Genomic DNA, 19,507 nt, shown 5'->3' with positions numbered 1-19,507 from the left:
TTTTTATGCTTACCCAAAATAGCTTTAACAAAGTTACAGGACTAACTGCATCCACACCCAAAGCGCGAGTTATTTTAAGCAACCCTTCTGTTTTAATATGCTACTCTGGATCTTTGCTTATCAAAGACTTTATATTCTAAAACTTCGAAGATAAGATTGATGTATAATCTATAGAACATTAATTAACAGTGATCACACTGAACCATAAAGTCCTTGATAGCACTACATAAGCTCTGAATTGCTTGCACAGTACAGAAGTCAGTTCTGATGCAACTTAACATACTTTTCTTGAAAGCTACCAGAGATCTCAGCAACTTTATTTTAAATCTGTGCTTATTCTAATCTTGCCTGCTCACCACAGTTAAAAACCTGACTGACGGCGGTGAGGAGATGAGTGAGGGAGGCGGTGAGGAGATGAGCGAGGGAAAACTGGCTCCGTCTCCGAGTGACTCACTCTCAGGAAGGAGCTTTAGTTAGACCCTGCTGGGGCTCAGCCTTAAGAGTCACTTTTTTCTCTTCCTCCTCCCTGCAGAAGCTTAATTACTCCTTGTTATCCAAATAGTAAGTATTTGTCAGGGAGGTTCCAACCAGAGGAAAGATTACGCATTTGAACTATTACTAATTTTGGTTTATGCCACAGAGTCGGTTAAACTGCCATCAAGGAAAGAATCCAGACACATCAGCAACTCGAGTTTTCTGCTCATTGTTAGCCCAGAGAAAATCTTCCTGAGCCACTGTGGCTAGACCAGTCATTTTCATCCTCTGCAGGAAAACTAAATTGAAGTAAACAAAGCAAGACCAGTAAGCCAACTTTGTAGCAAACTGTGTTTCCATTACCTGCCATTTCACAGTGATGTTTCAGTGGGAAATAAAACTAAAGCAAATGCCAGTGTTTGTGATCAGCGTGTTAGTTTCTGAACAGATTAGTCCCACCATAAAACACCTTAAGGAAGTATTGCGGGACAGTGTGAAAAAAAGTAAGTATATTCAAAATTATACCGTAACCCAGTCCCTCAAGCCATTTGAGGAATTTGATTTTTTTATTATTTTTAAATACTTTAAAAAGTTTTCTCTCTGGCCTTATACATGCACCTCAAAGATTCTCATTGAAACTATATAGAAACAAAGCATGAAGATTATTTTATATAAAATAGGAAGCAGCATTAGATACTGAATCAGAATGGCAGCTCAGTCTCTCCTACCAAAAAAGAAAAAAGTTAATTTTCCATTCACTTCTAAGACTTGTCAAACAAAGACATCAGTTTGGATCAGCATGATTGCTCATATGTCACACTAAATATTGATGCTGAATATTAGAGGGAAGTCAAATTACTGGAGCAAAAGGAAGAACTATGAAACCAATTCTTAAGATATTTCAAGACTACCTAGAATCTCAGATAATTCTGAAGGGTATACAACCTCAGATCTCTGAACAACATGTTGAACAGTAATAAACGGCTTCCTGTTCAATTAGACACAGCAATATTCTCTCCTCAGGATACCTCCCTTTTCCCTACCCCAATCCCATTATACTCTGGGAAGATAGCATCTTCATCCAATTCCAACTGTTTAAACAGAAGTGGGACCTTAATTTCCTGGGTGCTGTCCTGCTCAGTCACTGCCGCTTTCTGCTTTCTCTCTGTGCTGTTTGTTGAGACGGGAACCTGGGTGTCAGCTCAGCAGCCTCCAACCGAGGGATCACAGCTCTCTCTGATGGTTTCCAGGGCTCACTGGAAGAGGGTAAGTAAGGCTTGGGCAGGGAACAGCCCTGTTTTTGACTCTTGATGGCCATTGCTTTAGACCAGAGTCCTCAAGCACAGCTACAGCAGTGTTTTTCATAGGTAGCACAGATGCACAGATTGTTAAGCATGCATACATGTTATATACAAAATCCATATACGTTGAAATCATGAGGATGCCTTTTCCAAGCCAACAGAACCAAGGGGCTGGATGTGGATGAAAAAAATACAAGTCAACGCTTACCTGAGCTACTGCCGGCAAGAATGCTTAGTCACTGCTGCAGAACACAGTAACAATTTCTAACCATCAGGGTCAAGTGTCATACTAGCACACAAACACTTCAAAAGACAAACATGTACTGTACAGTTGACTATTTTGTCCAGCAGGTGTTGCTGGAGACTACAGAACACATTAAAGACAAGGTCAAGCTGGCCAGCTTTTGGTGGGGGGTCCAACAACACAAGGCACTCCCCCCCGCTTCCCCAGTTCCATAAGAAAGAGGCAGTGACTAAGTATACTTTTATTCATGAAACTTTTCAACGTCATACATAGTCTAAAGTAATGCAATCTATGAAACTGAAATCCTATTTTCAGCTATACAAGCAGTCCCTACCTTCATTTCTAGGTGGAGGTAAAGCTCATCTATATCATCATAAAAAAGCCAAGTAAAGTTTTTCAGGTTCTTCATCTTACTAATTCAGATCTATCCCAACTAAAAGAAAAGATGTTATTAGGTCTGTGCTAATCAACAGCTTGTATCCAGGGGTGGTGGTGGGGAAGCAGTTAACAAGTGAGCCAACAGGACACTTTGAAACCGGAAAAAAAACAACCACCAACACCCAAACAAAAAAAAAAAAAAAAAAAAGAAAACCAAAATAAAAAACAACCCCAAACTAGACAAATGCTGTGTCTAGTAGTAGCTGTGTATCAATAGCTTCACAAAAAAACCCCCAAAAAACCCAAAACAAAACTCCAAAAACCAAAACAAAACCCTACAAAACCAACAAAAAATCCACAAAAACCTTCTCTTCACAGACACAGGTACTCCTTGTCCATCTGTTAGCCTTTCGTGGCTATAACGGGCCAGCACCATGTATGACTATCACAGCATTGTTTTCTAGAAAAAATGTTCTCCAAGTAAATCCAACTGTGTTTCAACAGAAATGGTGTAAATAAAATTGCATATAGTATTTGAACACCATATGCGACTCAGTATTTTCAAAAGCATAGCATTTATGATTCAATTATAATGGTTTAGACTACAAAACAATGAAAAACTAAGGAAGATCAGCATTTCTACAGGTAGTCCATGGAAGGGTTTGATTCACAAGATGAATTATTCAGAAAGTGAATACATCTTTGATACTTGAAATTCACATTAAGTGTGTGTGTGTGTGATCAATACTTTTTTCATTTGTTTCCTACAAGGACTAGCTTTGTACAGTCTAATGGAAGACAATTCATCCATCCAAATAAATAATTTAGAAGGAACAGTTTCAGTATACTCTTTTGAAAAGCAGCATCTGCCAGCGTTAAGTGGTGTCATGTCTTTACAGGAAACTAATTCCAGAAGAGCTTTAGTCCACCACACCACCCACTCCTTGGGCACAAGATGCAGCAAGACTAGGCAGGTAAGTATTGTCCTGTAATCCATCTCCTAATGATACAGACACTGCATTTATGTTCAAAGACACAGCAGCAGACAAATATCTAGAGGAGGTGGGGATATGAAATACCTGCCGTCACTTACTTTTAGGTTCTCTGTGCAGTTCTTCAAGTCAGGTACTCTGATCAAAAAAGTTAAGTTATATGCTGTCTCTATATTGGAAAATTAAACTATAGACAAATTCACAAGAAAAATGGTTAAATATTAAGCTTAACTATTCTGAATAACACATTTGCCACCCAACTCTAATGCTTGCTTCTTAAATTGAGACAAAGCTTTCTCTTGCAGTGCTGAAGCTCATCTTGCTACACCATGCTCATCAGAATTTCTTCAACTGACATCTGACTCATTGCACTTTGTGAGAGGCTAGTAGCTTCCTCCACCTGAAAAGGTGGCTTGCTGAACTATACCAGTTTTGCCCAAATGTTGCTAAGCTACCAAAATTTATGTACGATTGTTTGTATTAAAAAAGTAAAACCCCTTCAACGTCAGTACAAATAGATACCACTTCTCACCCAGCAGGCATCTGAATTATGAATCACTGGATGCTGGGAGTATTCATGGAAAGCATGAACACACACTTTCCAAATTCCCTGCCTCTTCCCACTGGCCACTGTTGGGGCCAGGGTTCTCAGCCTCACCGTTTGCCTCAGGAAAGCTTACGGAAACTTGAGATAAAACTTCCTCATCCTTACTGCTCACGTAAACTAGTTAAAATCCAGAAATCTCCTTTTTAAACATTCTCCTCAGCACACAGGAGAAAGTTAAGACACCCAAAGGCACTTCAGTTTGCATGGTTTAGGCTGGGCATCCCTTTCATGGCAGACACAAAGCCCACGACCAGTAACAGACCGGAATTGTGGAATCATTTAGGTGGGCAAAGACCCCTAAGATCATTACCTCCAGCCATTGACCTAACACTGCCAGGTTCACCACTAAACCATGTCCCCAAGCACCACAGCTACACGTCTTTTAAATACCTTCAGGGATGATGACTCAACTGCTTCCCTGGGCAGCCTGTTCCAGTGCTTGACAACACTTTTGCTGAAGAAATTTTTTCCTAATATCCAACCTAAATCTCTCCTGGTGCAACCTGAGGCCATTTCCTCTTGTCCTATCACTTGTTACTTGGGAAAGAGAGACAAACACCCACCTCACTACAGCCTCCTTCCAGGTAGAGAGCAGAGGTCTCCCCAGGCCTCCTTTTTCTCCAGGCTAAACACCCCCAGTTCCCTCAGCTGCTCCTCAGGAGATTTGTGCTCCAGACCCTTCCCCAGCCTCATTGTCCATCTCTGGACACGGCTCCAGCCCCTCTACATCTCTCCTGAAGCGAGGGGCCCAAAGCTGAACACTGGAGCCAAGGGGCGGCCTCACCAGTGCCCAGTGCAGGGGATGGTCACTGCCCTGGTCCTGCTGGCCACACTGTTTTGGGTACAAGCCAGGATGCTGCTGGCCTTCTTGGCCACCTGGACACACTGCTGGCTCATGGTCAGCTGGCTGTTGACCAATGCCGCCAGGTCCTTTCCCACCCGGCAGCTTTCCAGCCACTCTGCCCCCAGCCTGTAGCGCTGCGTGGGGCTGGTGTGACCCAAGGGCAGGACCTGGCACTTCTCCTTGTTGAACCTCACACAACCCATCAACCCAGCCTGCCCAGAACCCACTGCAGAGCCTCCTGCTCCCCAGCACAGCAACACTCCCCCCCCAGCTTGGTGTCATCTGCAAACCTACTGAGGGAGCACTCAATCCCCTCACCCAGATCATCAATAAAGATATTAAACAGGACTGGCCCCAGCACTGAGCCCTGGGGAACACCACCTGTGACTGGCCACTAGCTGGATCTAACTCCATCCACCACCGCTCTTCATGCCTGGAAATCCAGCCAGATTTTCACCCAGTGAAGAGCCTACAGAGCTACCGCGTACGGCTTGTTTGCACAGCAATACCTCTGCTGATGTTACCAGCCTCTGAAAGTAACTGGTACAAGAGCACATAATTACCACAGATAGATCAAATCTATTTACACTATAGAGCAACAAAAGCTTATTAACTGTTTTGATCCCCACCAGCTGGTATTTATGACTCTTCAGAAGTATGCTTTAAGAAAGATCTCATTTAGCATAGATGAGCATTAAACACTGCTCTCACAAACAAGACAAGACTATCATACAGAGTAAAAACTTGTAGGTATTTCAGTCTACCAGCTTTTACTGATGAGAACTGCATATTCAGAGAATAAAGTTACCTAAACCAAGCCTCTGGATTTCACCGTCATGTATGAACAGCACTAAGACATCTTACAAATACTACTAAAGTTTTCATTTTCTAATTGCGAAGTTAAATTTTATGACAGAGAAGCTGTACGTGAATTGTACTGATAGTCACCTGCAACTCCAATACAGCAGTGTAAAAGCTCCCCAACAGACTAATCTATTAAGCCTTTATTAATTTTACTGTATCTCTTCTTTACATGAGGCAGAATAGAAATGCAGAAGTATTCTGCATCCATGCTACAGAACATGCTGTTATTGTGTTCCCTGAACTATTCCAATTTCTCCCAGTTTTCTTCCCACCTTCTAAATAAGTTCTCTTCCCATTCTCAGCAATTCATGGTTTTCCTCCTTACCTCAGATCCAGGTCTTCTTCACATGGTTTCATCCAGTTCTCCATCTTCACACAGTTCCACATAAAATCTTCCACAAGCGCTATGCAGGAGCAAGAAGCAGATCTGATGAGAACTTGCCACAGTATATTCCTGACTCAATGATTTTATTTTCACAACTATAGAGTTAAATAAGTGTTAGACAATATTAAACAAAACTTTTTAATATTAAAATTCAACACTAGTATGAATAGAGCACAAATTGGAAACATTGTTTAAACTATAATTATTGAAGAGACAAGCCAGTAATTGAAACAGCTCTATTTTTTAGCAACATCTGTCAGCCTAGGTCCAACACTGGAACAGACTCTGACGGCCACATTCTGTTCATTTTAGAATTTAAAACTCAATAGTTAAGCTTTGTCTGTTGGCATCTCTGACTGCAGTTTCAGTATCGTATACTATAAGCACGATCAAACTTTATGTACATAAACGATGAAGAACAACCCAAACACTTAAACTAAACAATTATTTACAAGTACTCCAACATAAAAAAAAAAATACAATAGTCTTAAGAATGGACAACTCAAGAGAACACCAACATTTAAGAGAATGTTATTGGAAAATTACAAAACATCAATAGCCAAGACATTAACAATTGCACTACACTAATACAGAGTCCAAATATTACATTGGTGCATTATTTCAGAATGCACTAGCTTTGAGAGAAAAAATGCTGCCTTTACTAAAATGCAGCTTCGATTTGTTTCACGTAATTGTTTTTAACAAGAAGCCTATTAACACAATAATGATTGTTTTAATGCTACACTTTACAGCAAGAACAACAAACTAAAAATAGCAGCAGTTCCACATGGCACTTAATTCCACAGGTTTCTAAGCTGTGGTTTATGCAATGCCTACAAAGTGCTCCCAGTTGAATATACAAATAAAATTCACAATAAAAGTCTACCTGACATCAGGTACATTGAGTACAGGTGGCCTTAAAGCCTGCCTTTCAAAATTTATTCCCCTTTGCTCACAAAAAAAAAAAAACAAACCAAAAAAACCAACAACAAAAAAAACACCCACAACAAAAATTGGTAACTATCAAAGCAAGGCCCCCTCTCTCCCTCTTAAAGATCATCAGGGATATTACTTATTACAATGCCATAACGCTACAAAGCAGCACACCACTATAGTGGTTAACCCTGGGACGATGTAACATCTAACAGTGTAACTGAAAGGCTTATGGATTAACATCCAGGATCCTCTATAAACAACATAGGAAATGAGTCCATTAACTCAAATGGTTAATACAGCTAATAAGCCATATTATAAAAGTAAAAACTTGCAATTCCTGTAGAACTAGTGACACTGATCAAAGACAGAACAAGAAGCCAGGAACTGAATGCTTCCTTCAATTCCTTAGGCTTCAGATTGGCAGAGATGCTATAGCCATCCTCAGCAGTTCTTTCAGCCTCCATACTCAGTAGATAGTAAGGCTAACTGAGCGGTTCATTTTCTTTCCAATCAGTCGAGATGGTCTATTTTGTGTTGTAGATCTAGTTGTCATTCTGTCAGTGAACAGTGCTCGCTCCTCAGCTGCAGCCTTTGCCATCTGTGCCTTCTTCAGCTCTCTGCAAGACATTGACAGTCACACGCAACAGTATCAGTAAGGACTACAAGCATTTCAAATGCATTACAGCAGTTCAGAACCTGAAGACTTGCCATCAATTTAGGTCACACTAAGACCATTATCATTCGCATCCACCGGTTTACAACCCAGGGGACAGAAGCGGGATGTTCATTACTTGCCTAGATGTTCTTTCTTTTGAACAAGAGAAGGAAATGACAAATTCACACAACTCAGATGTTGAAATCTAGCGTCTTATAAAGCAGCCAAATACTTCAGTTACCAGAACACGATAGGATGCTGTTTACTTTCTAGTACAAGCCGTATGATAAATCACTGAAAACCCAATTACTGAGTTTGCCCAAATGAAGCATTTGACCACAACTGAACTTCTGTGGAAGATTCAGACAGACACACACACACACTTGGATGAACATAGATAGGTGAAAATAACTGCAACAGACAAGTCAGGAAGCATTCTTTTTCTTTTGCATACCCACACCAAAAGCTTTTCACCACCTAAACCTTTTTTGCCTAACAGAAATCTGAGCCCAAAACTGCAAGTCTGAATCACTGAGGTAGTACAGGACGTTGTCCCCGTGCATCACTCAAGTCAACTATCCTGTTTCAGAGAATTACCAATACTCAGTCTGAGGACTAAAGTTAAAGAAAACTCAGGATAAAGCTATGAAATAGTCTTGACTAAAAAGCGAAGTTATCTTTAACGAAGGGTTTCCCCACACAGCCGCCTTCTCCTTTCCTTAAATGCTGACATACGGCTAAGTGCAAGCATTGCCCCTATACTCTTTTCCTTCTCCTATCCCAAACTATCCCTCAAAGAATTTTCTGTACCATTAAAAACTGGTATTTGTAATCTCACTTCACATCTGGAGTCCAAAGCAAGATCAAATTTAACAAGCTTGCTGCATATTGGTGTAGGTGTATTTAGTTACGTTGTTTAGTTTAATACGCTACTCCCATTCTTGTAAGACAAAGCATTACAGTTTACTGCAACAGAACACGATCAATTTTTAGTCATCTTCCCTGAAGAATTAACATCTGTCACAAATGCACACATGTGCACACCCACCCCCGACACTGTTACCAGGAAGCGAAGTTTTACAATATTCTTCCATTCTTCCCTAGAAGTCTATTCTCAAATTCTTCCTTCCTCTGAAGAAGACGACAGTAGAAAATTCATCCTCACAAGGATTCCTTCCGCTGATGATTATTTACATACACAAAGGTTATCTTAAATGGGTCAAATGCAGGAGTGTTTTAAAAAAAACAAAATAACCCAGAAATACCTACCTGAACTATTTCATAGGACACTACCCCAACACAACATTAAAAATTACTGTGGATGAGTGTTCTTTTTTAAATCATACTTGGATTTACAGTTACTATATAAGGATGTACTCTACTTGTTGCCAGGCCATAAGTAGTCTTCACAAAGTATTAGTTTTGCCAACTTTCCCTTTGACATAACACAAAAACATGTTGTCTTTATAGAAGCAAGCAAGCAACCTCAGCAAATCTGTCCTTGAATAAATAACCTGCACAAGCTGTCTAATTAGTCTTTCTGCAGTCAGTGTAATTCACGAGATTATAAAAGATAACCATCTAAAATGGCAGGCCTGGCTACATTCAGACTGTAGCAATGGCAAGATAAGCAGAAAGCAGTGGAGAGAAGCCAAGTGCAAAGTTAACATCTTCATTCAAAACGAGCCAGTCAGAAATTAATTGGTGTTCTATATTCTCTCATAAAAGCCTGCCTATTATGCATAACACGTGCAAGGTTAACTGCAGTGCAAGACTCATGATTTCTTCTTAACTTACTCTTTCTCTGAAACTTAAGCAAATATCAGACTTTCCTAAGAAGAATCTCTTCATCAAAGCTTTAATTCAGAGTTGAGTGTTTGAGCAAGGGGTAGGAGAAGATGACCTCCTGATACAAATGATTCTCTGGTAACCTACACGTCGAGTGCAACACCACTCCTGACGCCACTCCTGACGTGCCATTTAATTTAAGTTCAAAACAGCTCATTTATGTTACATTTTCCAACATGTTTCAACGTACAGATGACCTAGGAAAACAGAGGCTCAAATAACAGAAATATAAGTTACACTATACACGTCACTAAAGTACACGTTATGCTTGAAATGTTTTTTTAAAAACTGTAATGTTTTGTATGCCTTGAATACTAATAGCGTCGTTGAGATTCCCTTAGAGTGTTCAAGAAGTTCCTTTTAGAGTTGCATAACCTACTTTGTACTCAGGTGTGCATGCGCATACAGATGCGTGAGCCTCATGCAGAAACACCGGAGGGTCCTGTGTTATCACCACTCCGCTATCGTAACTTATTTCCTAATGGGCTTTCATACATTTAAGAACCCCAGAGAACTACTTACTTCTGCAAGAGCGAGTTTTTGAATTTTTCAGCATTCAGTTCTATCCGGAGCTGCTCTGCACTCTTTTTTGCGGCAGAGAGAAGCACTGAATGTTTGACTAGTGCCACAGCTGAAGGCCTTTTCTCTGGATCAGGATTAATCATAACCTTGGAAAAAAGAAAGGAAGGCATTCTAGTTAAGGCCAGTGATACAGAAAGTTACGCTAACCCAGTTAGCCTCTAGTACAAGAGTTCTTACTTTTAGTAAGTCTGTTAATTCTTGAGAAAGCACTTGTGGTATTCTAGGTAGCTTTCCTTGTCGAATTTCGTGCCATTGATCCCCATTAGTTGGAAGTGGTTCAGCCCCAGCAGCACAAACAACAGTCAGAGCAAGAGCAAAAATATCTGCTTTTGGCAAGTGAGTGTAGTTCTTGAAAAAAGAAAGAAAAATAAATTTACTAGACATACTACCCAGTGGAAGAAGAAATCTAACAGACAACTATTCAGCACTGAACTCATCCATGGTACTATATTCCCCTTTAAGTACTACCAGTGCTCAAGAGGATACCATTTAGGAAGCTTCTCCTCCACCGAGGAGGCAGCAGACAGCAGCTGGTTACTCCGAACCGCATGCAGACCTAACATCGCTGCTTTCCACAAACAGAAGAGTTACCTCTTGCAGGACTTCATTTGCAAGAAAACGGCTATCACCCTCCTCGACTTGTGGACTAGATACTCGAGTTACATGACCAAGGTCACCTGCAAAAAGAAAAGAAAGTTAATTTTCAGAAGATAAATAGACAATGCAATTCTTCCAAGTGCAAGTGTGCTGCTTCTCACCTATTTTAAATATGACTCTATCAGATGACCAGTCATCATCATCACCTTCTTCTGAAGTTGTACTTGGGACAGATGTCCTTGATATGAAAATATTACCTGAAAAAGAGCAGAACTGTTAAAAAAACCCCACATTTCTGTCGAATTTCTACTTCATCTAGTTTCACAACAGTTTGCTTTACCCACACAGAAGTTTTAGTTGTATATATACACCCAGTTCGTACAGTGAGAAATTATAACTTACTCTGTGCCCTCTGCTGGGAGGGGAGCCAAGCGTTATGCAAGCGGAGTCAATTGCAAAAACAGGACCCAAGATAAACTCAACAGTTTGAGTTTGCTAGCCAATTTTATAACTGACATCTTCGTACTGCTATTTAGAACTTCAGTGAAGAATTTACAGTTAGTTAGGTGTGGCTAAACTGCTTGTTTTTCTACAGCAGATTAAATTAACTAAGGAAGTTGTCAATATAGAGTAAAGCAGTTTACAAACTTACTAGGTTTGATATCCATGTGCACCAGTGACATGGAATGAATGTACTTTAAGCCTCGAGCCACCTGAAGTAGCAGGTCCTTCAGTTCTGGTTCAGTAAAATAATGCATATTCCTGTAATTTTCACTTATGGCATCTGCTAAGCTGCCACCTAAATAAACATTAAAGAAAACAACATATTGTTTTACATCAAACAGTTGAGAAAGCAATGACAACCTGCTGCCAAAAGTTAAGTACAACTGGCTTCCAAATTTGACAGTAAATATACCACCAAGAACTTGCTGGTGAAACACACTAAGTGTAAAATCCAGTGCAGTACTACTCCCCTCCTTATAGACACGTTAAATAATACATTTCTTTTCTGCTGTAGTTGCTGTGCAAATAAACATGATAACAACACAAGGGAAAAAAGAACCTCTATCCCTCTTCCATATCTCTGGCAGGATACCAACTGTAGCAAAAAGCTTCGGAAATCAGGTCCATCTCCCTTTTTAAAGGAAATGCTCTGTTAATTTTCTCTTATTCCGAATTGTACTGTTGTACAGAAGAACAGTTTTGCTGCTTGCAAATACCTCACTGTATTTCCAATATTCTTGAACACTTAAGACTTTTTGTCTGCAATTTTGTATAGTTTTTGCTTCATGTATCTGGTAACGCCTTTTCCAACAGAAAGAAACACCAGACACTTTTGAGACAGCAATGACATGAGCTACATGTAGGTCAGTTATTTCCTGATCAGTGCTAGGGATTTGTAGCGATACCTGTGTATCTTCAAAAATAAGGGTGGGGGTTTTTTAAAGTAAATTCAGAACAAGCAGTAAACTTTACTTACCATTGCAATATTCATTCTGTATAAGCATGTGATCATCTTCTGCCCATGCAGAGTAGTATCTTACTACATGAGAATGCTGTCCCAGAACTGCATGTGCATAGACCTCTCTTAAAGCATTTTGCCTGTTACAGTCACAAAAAATAACAGCACACAAGAACATGAGGGGAAATTAAGTCCAATTTCAGCTTGATAGAAACACTTATTATAGTATCATGCCCCTCTGCCAGCTCAGATTTCAATTTTAAAATCTTCACATTCAGTTCTACGGCACCTTAGGGTCTACATCCAAACAGCTAAAATGTTTTAAATTGTATTAAAAGACTAAGTATATGGGAACATCAAAAAATAGGTTTTGTTGCAGGTAATTCTTGAGCGAGCTGCCACTTCAATTACATACTTTCCAACCAGCAGCAGCAGCAAGCTTTGAGAAGCATCACTGAAGTTTTAGGAAAAAAAATAATGATCATCATAAGCCAGGAGTATGATTAAACTCAATATTCCTAACTTCCTGTGTGTCAGTCTGGTTTGCAATTTTGAGCAACTCAAACTTGTGGAGTTTTGTATTATAACTATTACAACAGTGGGGGGAAAAGAGTAATGAATTGTAAGCTCATTCACAAATGACAAGAAATACTCCCAAAAAAGACTTAAGTAATCTGCATGTCACTCAGGTTGACAAGGATGAAACTTAGTTGGGAATGTTGCTTCTCTTTCATCTCTCAAACCATCATCACTCCAGTTTATTCATATAGTCCCTCCTGCTATTAACGCATGTAAGCATTACTCTTACCTTCCAGATGATAAAAGTCACCTGCTAGGAGAGAGGCAGGCCAAGAAGGCTTTCCTCCCCAGTACTGCACAGTATTTAAAAAAAAAAAAAAACAAAAACAACCCAATGTAAAGTGACTTAAAAATTTTATCTGTTTTACATTTAATTAAAGTATATTTATACTTTTCTCTTAAATGCCTTCTTTAGACACCAATACAAAGAGACATGGGAGGAAGAAGCATCAAGAGGTGACTTTTAACTTTTAATAGCAGGATATACTCACTCATCCACTGAGCCAGCTAAAGGTTTCTTGGATCGCTTTATTGCATAAATACAGCCATCAAGCCTCTTCACACATTTAAACACAGAACCAAATTCCCCAGATCCGATCTTCTCCAACTCATGAAATTCAGTTGCATACCGTGACTTCATATTACTTTCTGTTATTGTTATCCTCTGCAAAGATTAGGAAGGAAAATACTTTGACCTGCAGATCCACAAGCTGCCAAACTTGATATTAAGTTCTAAAAATTAATTACCTTAGCAGGTCTGATAATTTCATCTTGAGGCTCTCCATCACTTGCTTCCATGTCCTCTCCACAAGAGCTGAAATTCACACCAGTTACTTTTGCAGAAGTAATATGGCTTAAGCAAACTTAAAACTGAAGTCTAGCAGTTGTTAATTGCTCTTGAGCTCTAATTCTCCCATTCCACCTGTTTAACCAAATGCTAGACATTTGTAAGCACAAACTCGTAAAATAAAGGTACCATGCTACTATCTTTGTAATTTCTGTCTTCATGTTTCATACTAGTATTTAATGTCTTTTTTTCCCCTCAAGAAAAGACTCTGTCCATAGCTCATTCAGTCAAGTAAAAAGAGACCTGTATACTAATCAAAAGATCTCACGCTAAATGGTTATTTCATAATGTGCATCTCAAAGCAGAGCTGTATTATGCATCACTAACAATTTGCAAGGAAAAATACTTCCACAGAAGCAATTTCTAACAGGACTTTTGCAGCTAAAACTAGTTCTAAAAGATAAGCTTAACAAAGGAAGACACAAGTTACTCACTCATTCCAGTGCGTTCTCTTCCTGCTGCGACACTTTCCTTCAGAGTTGTGAAGGAACATGGAATCAGGAGTGAAGGGATTGATGTTCACATGAGGCGTTTGTCTAATATCTTCTTCTTGCTTCTCTGATTTCCCAACATTCATAAATAGAGAGCCTCCTCGAAGTTTGACTGAGCTGGAACCCATTCCTTGTGCTTTCGAAAGCAAACTCTATGTAAGGGGAAAAAAAAAACCAAACCAAAAGGTTGTGGAGGACAACACATTTATGGCCTCAGTATTGCTTTAGACATACGACAGTGAGGTCATGCTCAAAAGCCATCATTACAATATTGTCTAATCAACGTTAGCATGAGTTGTTCAAATCCCTGCATTGCCATCATAAAGAATTCCAAATAAACTATTAGGCTTTACACTCTACACAAAAACAGTTAAAGGAAACATTTAATGTTAAAATAATTTTTAAAAAGACAGGAAAGATTATGGCAGCAGTATTTTTCTGTCTTTAATCATGTCATCACTTAAAACTTCTTGGACAATTCTTTGTCCATGAAATGAGAACTGATGAAACTGGTGGACCATCCCATGCTGTTATCACCATGACTTTCAGATACATAAGGTACATCAGACATAGGAAATTACCTTTGGTGACTACAAATTTAGGGGGCAAACGGGGGGGGGGGGGGGGGGGGGGGGAGGGGGGGGAGGGGAAAAGCGAGCTAATGAAAGAAAATACCTTCTCACGGATCTACAAAAAAACTGATCAAAAATTGACAGCACCTGACATCACGCTGTCAGTTCAATACCTGAAACAGATCTTTCTGGTGGTAATTTGCCACAACCAGGCATTTTCCAGGCAAGTGATGAAACCTCTCCCAGTTAGGCAGGGAAGTTCGCACCTGAGTCTCAGACATCCTGGTGAGGATGCCAAGCAATGACTTACTGGATCACAAGCAGGAGTACTGCCTTATCCTAGCAGCACCTTTCAAAATAAAGATGTGACTTCACTAAAGCCTAAACTACCATAGGGAAGACAGCTCAGTAGCTGGGAATCTCAACATGCACTCCCCAAATCTAGACTAGATGATGACCTTTAATACTGTGTGTGTATCTCAACACACATTTCAGTATTTCCACTGGACCCCTTAACCAACTGATTCTTCCAGATTCCAAAAATAACCTTTCCCAAGATAACTCATGTAGAATTTGGGCACCTAATTTTAAGAATCCCATTGAACTGCAGTGTCAAGACCTTGGTTTTTGGTGTCACAATCCACAAGACTCGTTTCTCTGAAGTGTCTCCTCCTCACTCGGTACAAGATCATCACCAATTCTATGGCTTCCGAACACGTACCACTGATTTCTACCAGTGAAACCTCGTTTGATAGAAGCTGTAGAAAACCAATTAACAAGGCTGCCTTCCTCACACCTTAAATCAGTAGTGTTTTCAGTCTACAGACCCCTGGGAGATTATCCACAGGGATTATCCATGGATTACTTCTAAAGGGCTATAGGAAAAGCAATGAAGAAAGCAAGCCTATTATCATTAGATTTAAATTCGCTATCCGGCGTTTTTACATGAGGGCCGAGTTCAAAAGTTGAAACGCCTTCCTAAAGTCTGTTATTGACAGAGTTAAGAGCTACATACCCCTTTAAGCTTTCAAATCCCTCAGTTTAACAGCATCGGCATCCGATGCAGAAGAGCGCAAGGTACAGCAGCAGCAGCCCCCAACAGGACGTACCCAGCCCCTGCTGGCAGGAGCAAAACCCAGCTCAAGTTTAAATTCCTGGTTATAAAGGTAAAAATACACACAGGACGCTAAAACCCTTAACTAGAAGAGTTTAATATCTTACTTTCGCCTATCTCGTTCCACAAAATATTGCAAAAAGCAGGGTGCCGATGTATTTTTTGGGTACGAACAATACCTGTGTAAATACGTGTCTCGGTGTGTTGGGGTATGGGGCTCGCCCCACGCCCGCCGCGGGGCACGGTGCAGGCCCCCGCCCCGCCGGCAGCCCGACCGGGAGGGCCCGCCGTGCCCCCGCCGTGCCCCGCGGGCGCACTCGGCCGGGCCGGGCAGCCACGCGGGGGCGCGGCGCCCGCAGCCGCCCCCCTCCCCCGGGCCCACCGGCGCCCGGAGCTCGCCCCCCGCCGGTTGCGTAACCGTAACGGCCGGGCCCACCGTCGGGCAGGCGGGGCGGGGCTCCCGCCGCCCCCTAACCTAACCCTCGCGTTCCAACGGCCGGGCACGCCGCCTCCCGCGGCCCCTCACCTTCGGGGTGTGCGGCGTGTCGAAGAGGCGCAGCTTGCGGAAGGTCTTGTGGGGGGGGGGTGCCGGGGTAGTCGGGCAGCGGCGAGCTGCACTCCTCGCCCCGCAGCCGGTAGCCGCCAGCCGCCGGGGGCGGGGGGGAGCGCCCGCAGTAGCGGCGGCCCTTGTGGGGGGGCGGCGGCGAGGGCGAGCCGGCCATGAAGTAGGCTCCGGGCGACTTCACCGGCGAGGAGCCGAACCCCTCTTCTTCCCACGAGTCCCCCTCGTCCGGCAGCGGCGCCGCCGCGGACTCCATCTCCTCCTCCTCTTCCTCCTCCTCCTTCTCCTCCAGCAGGGGCGGGTCGCCCCGCGCCGGGGTACGAGCCGCCGAGAGCGGCGAGTCCGCCTCCTGGAAGGCCGAGTCCTCGCCGGTGCTGTTGCCGCTGCTGCCGCCTTCCTCCTCCTCGTCCTCCTCCTCCTCCTCGCAGTCGCTGTGGCCGCTCAGGAACAGCAGCTTCTGCCGGATCGGGGCGGCCGCCCGCCGGGCCGAGACCCGCCGCGGCGGCGCCGCCTGCTGCAAGCTGAGGAAGCTCATGGCGGCTCGGTGCGAGTCCCGCTGCCGGCCGCGCCCGGCCGCCCACGCTGCCCCGCTCCCCTCGGCGCTGCGCTGCGTCCCGGCGGCGGTTGGCGGCTCCGCGCGGCGCTGCCCCGGGCACGGCTCGCCTCGCGCCGTTCGGACTCCGCGGCTTTCCCGCGACCGTTACTCACGTGGCGCGCACGCCAGCCAATCGCGCACGCCCACTCGGTTTGAAAACACGGAGGGCGGGGGCGGCCCTACACACGGCCGCGTCACGGGGCGCTTTGGCGCGAACGCCGCGAGCGGGGGGGCGGGGCTCGCCACCCGACACCAGCCCCCGGGCGGCCGCACGAACGTGTCCGCCCGGTGAGGCGCGGGCGCGGCGCCATCTTAGCCGCGGGCGCGGCCCCGCCCAGCGCGGCGGAGCTGGGGCACGGCCGGGGCTGCACCCCACCGCACCGCACCGCCGGGGAGCGCGGAGCGGCGCGGCACGACCGCGGTGCACCGCGGAGCCCAGCCGGGTGGTTCTGCCTCCCGCTGGGGCGCGGAGGGAGCGCGCAGACATCCCATGTGCCCGAGAACTAACAACAACTTCCAGGCCGGCTGAAGAGGGCTGGGTGTAGCTAAACCAAAAATATCAGTACAACCCAAATAAATCCATGCACGTGATTTAAAGCGCAGTCAGAAACACCGGAGCCTCAAACACAGCGCCCCGTGCTGCGGATGCTAACGGCTACCGCTGTCACTGACAGCGGGCGCCATGCACCGGGCCGGCCATCTCCCTGTGGGGCCGCAGTTTCGTCTCTCTCCTTTACTCCGTGTCTCCTACCTCCTCGATGAGGTGCAGCCCAACAAACACACCTGCCCATCTCTCTCCTGTACCAAACCACCTTAAAATGAACCCCTTGGGTAACAAAGGTCCTGGAAAAAACAGGTTTTTCCACAGTCCCGGGAGCCCAAACCAGGCCAGGTGTGTGTCCCTGCTGACAGCCCCTCCAGGCGGGCACACCAGCCCCCGGGCCTGCGGCCAGCGCTGGGGTTCGCTCCCCTGGGAGGCATGCAGGTTGCCTGTCCCCTGGGCCTACAGCCAGCATGGGGGCTTGCTCCCCTGGGAGCTGGGGGCACGCAGGATGCTCGGACCCTGCAGCACAGCCCCGGCCTGCCAGCCCATGCCCCCCAACAAAGCCCACCCCTCCTGGCCTGGAGGGCAGCCCCCTCACCTGTTGCAAACGGCAGCACGCCCAGAAAGCTTCACAGGTAACAATCTAAACTTAGGCCCAGCCAACAGAACATAGACATTTGTACACAACCGTGATTCTGTGGTTTGCTGATCTCCTGCTGCAGGGCTGCTGGGCCCCCGTGTCTGTGGGGAGAAGCCTCAGAAGCAACTTTGGGCATGGCCCCAGCTCCCGGGGCTGCAGCCCGGGCACAGACCTGCCTGCTGCTGCCGGACTCGCAGGCCCCTTGCTGCTGCCTGCTGGAAAGCGACACCTGCATCACCAACTGAAAATTATTTTTACCTCTGCTGAGGCCCAAACAACAAACACCAGCATCATTTCCCCGCCCTTTTTCACACCAACAACTGACGCTCTTCAATGCCACGTGTGTTTTTAGGACATAGAAATACGCCAGGGATGGTAGTATCCCATACTCCTCCTAGCGACTTCTCCTCTTTTTTAACCTGTTCTGCCTGAACACGCCCTGTTTCTTTGTGGAGAGCTGCCACACAGGGCAGCACAACTGTCCCCAACAGCTCTCACTGGTACCTGCAGGGACTGAACCAGCAGAGTGTGAGAGCAACCGCCTGTGCCACCAGTACCATACGAGCATAAGAGTGTTTTAAACTGAGCAGAGCAGCCATCAGTGTAAGTCTGTACTCACACATGCACCCTGTGCCTGCGCAGTGAAATGGTTTTTCTCAGAGAACAGTCACCTCGAGACATGTGGGTCACTACCCTTCTCTCTTCTAAGGCCTACATAGAAACATTTATGTTTAAAGATCACATCCTTACACATTCCTCAACTTTCAATGGCCTGAAAGCTTAAGACAGTTTTTGTTTTCAGGACAAGCAGTGGTGAGCCATAAGAACACAGTTCTTCAGATTATGGAAACCTCCTGAAACGTTTCAGAAAACTGAAAGCAGCCAACATAACCTATGAAAACAGGACTGGGCAGCATTTACTGAGATACAGCTACATCAAACCAAGTGCCGTAAACAATGCTTGGCATGCAATAATTTAGAACCACAATAATGTCCAGTTAAAAACACTACTTTTAAAAACTGAAATGCACTCTGTAGCAAGCACTAACTGAAGCATTCAAGGTTTCAAACAGACGATGTAAGAGAAGCCTATTAAAAAAATACAACCTCCATCTCTTCTCTCAGTTAACAGCCCACAGAGGGAGATGCAAATGCAGTTCCTAGTAAGCGACTCAAAATGTCCCAGCCACTAGCTGTGGCTTGCCTCAGTCATATATGAAGTTTCCGTTTGTCTAAAAAAGATTAAAGAATTTAAGCTTTCAATAAAACCTTCCCCCTGAAATGTCAAAGCTGCAGTTTCCTTCCCAAATTCAACCTAAATATAACTGGTGCTGCACTCCCCTCTGGAGCTTACAGACACAGGTATTTAGTGAAGTGACAAACAAATTCAGAAG

At 44.0% G+C, this 19,507-nt stretch overlaps 1 protein-coding gene across 1 annotated transcript; it reads right to left on the bottom strand.

Annotated features, from left to right (window-relative positions):
• Positions 1 to 6,213: 6,213 nt before the first annotated feature.
• On the bottom strand, positions 6,214 to 17,094 carry WEE1 (WEE1 G2 checkpoint kinase). The gene is given in 12 exon segments (XM_055813481.1): positions 6,214 to 7,642; positions 10,051 to 10,196; positions 10,288 to 10,458; positions 10,702 to 10,787; positions 10,869 to 10,964; positions 11,360 to 11,506; positions 12,188 to 12,309; positions 13,240 to 13,412; positions 13,496 to 13,562; positions 14,030 to 14,238; positions 16,299 to 16,355; positions 16,357 to 17,094. Coding segments are annotated over 12 exon segments (1,938 nt in total). The 5' UTR covers positions 16,870 to 17,094; the 3' UTR covers positions 6,214 to 7,491.
• Positions 17,095 to 19,507: the final 2,413 nt, after the last annotated feature.

This window comes from Falco peregrinus, chromosome 9, assembly GCF_023634155.1.
Source record: "Falco peregrinus isolate bFalPer1 chromosome 9, bFalPer1.pri, whole genome shotgun sequence".
Taxonomy (NCBI): domain Eukaryota; kingdom Metazoa; phylum Chordata; class Aves; order Falconiformes; family Falconidae; genus Falco; species Falco peregrinus.
The sequence above is the reverse complement of the archived record's forward strand: the minus strand, read 5'-3'. Positions and strand labels throughout refer to the sequence as shown.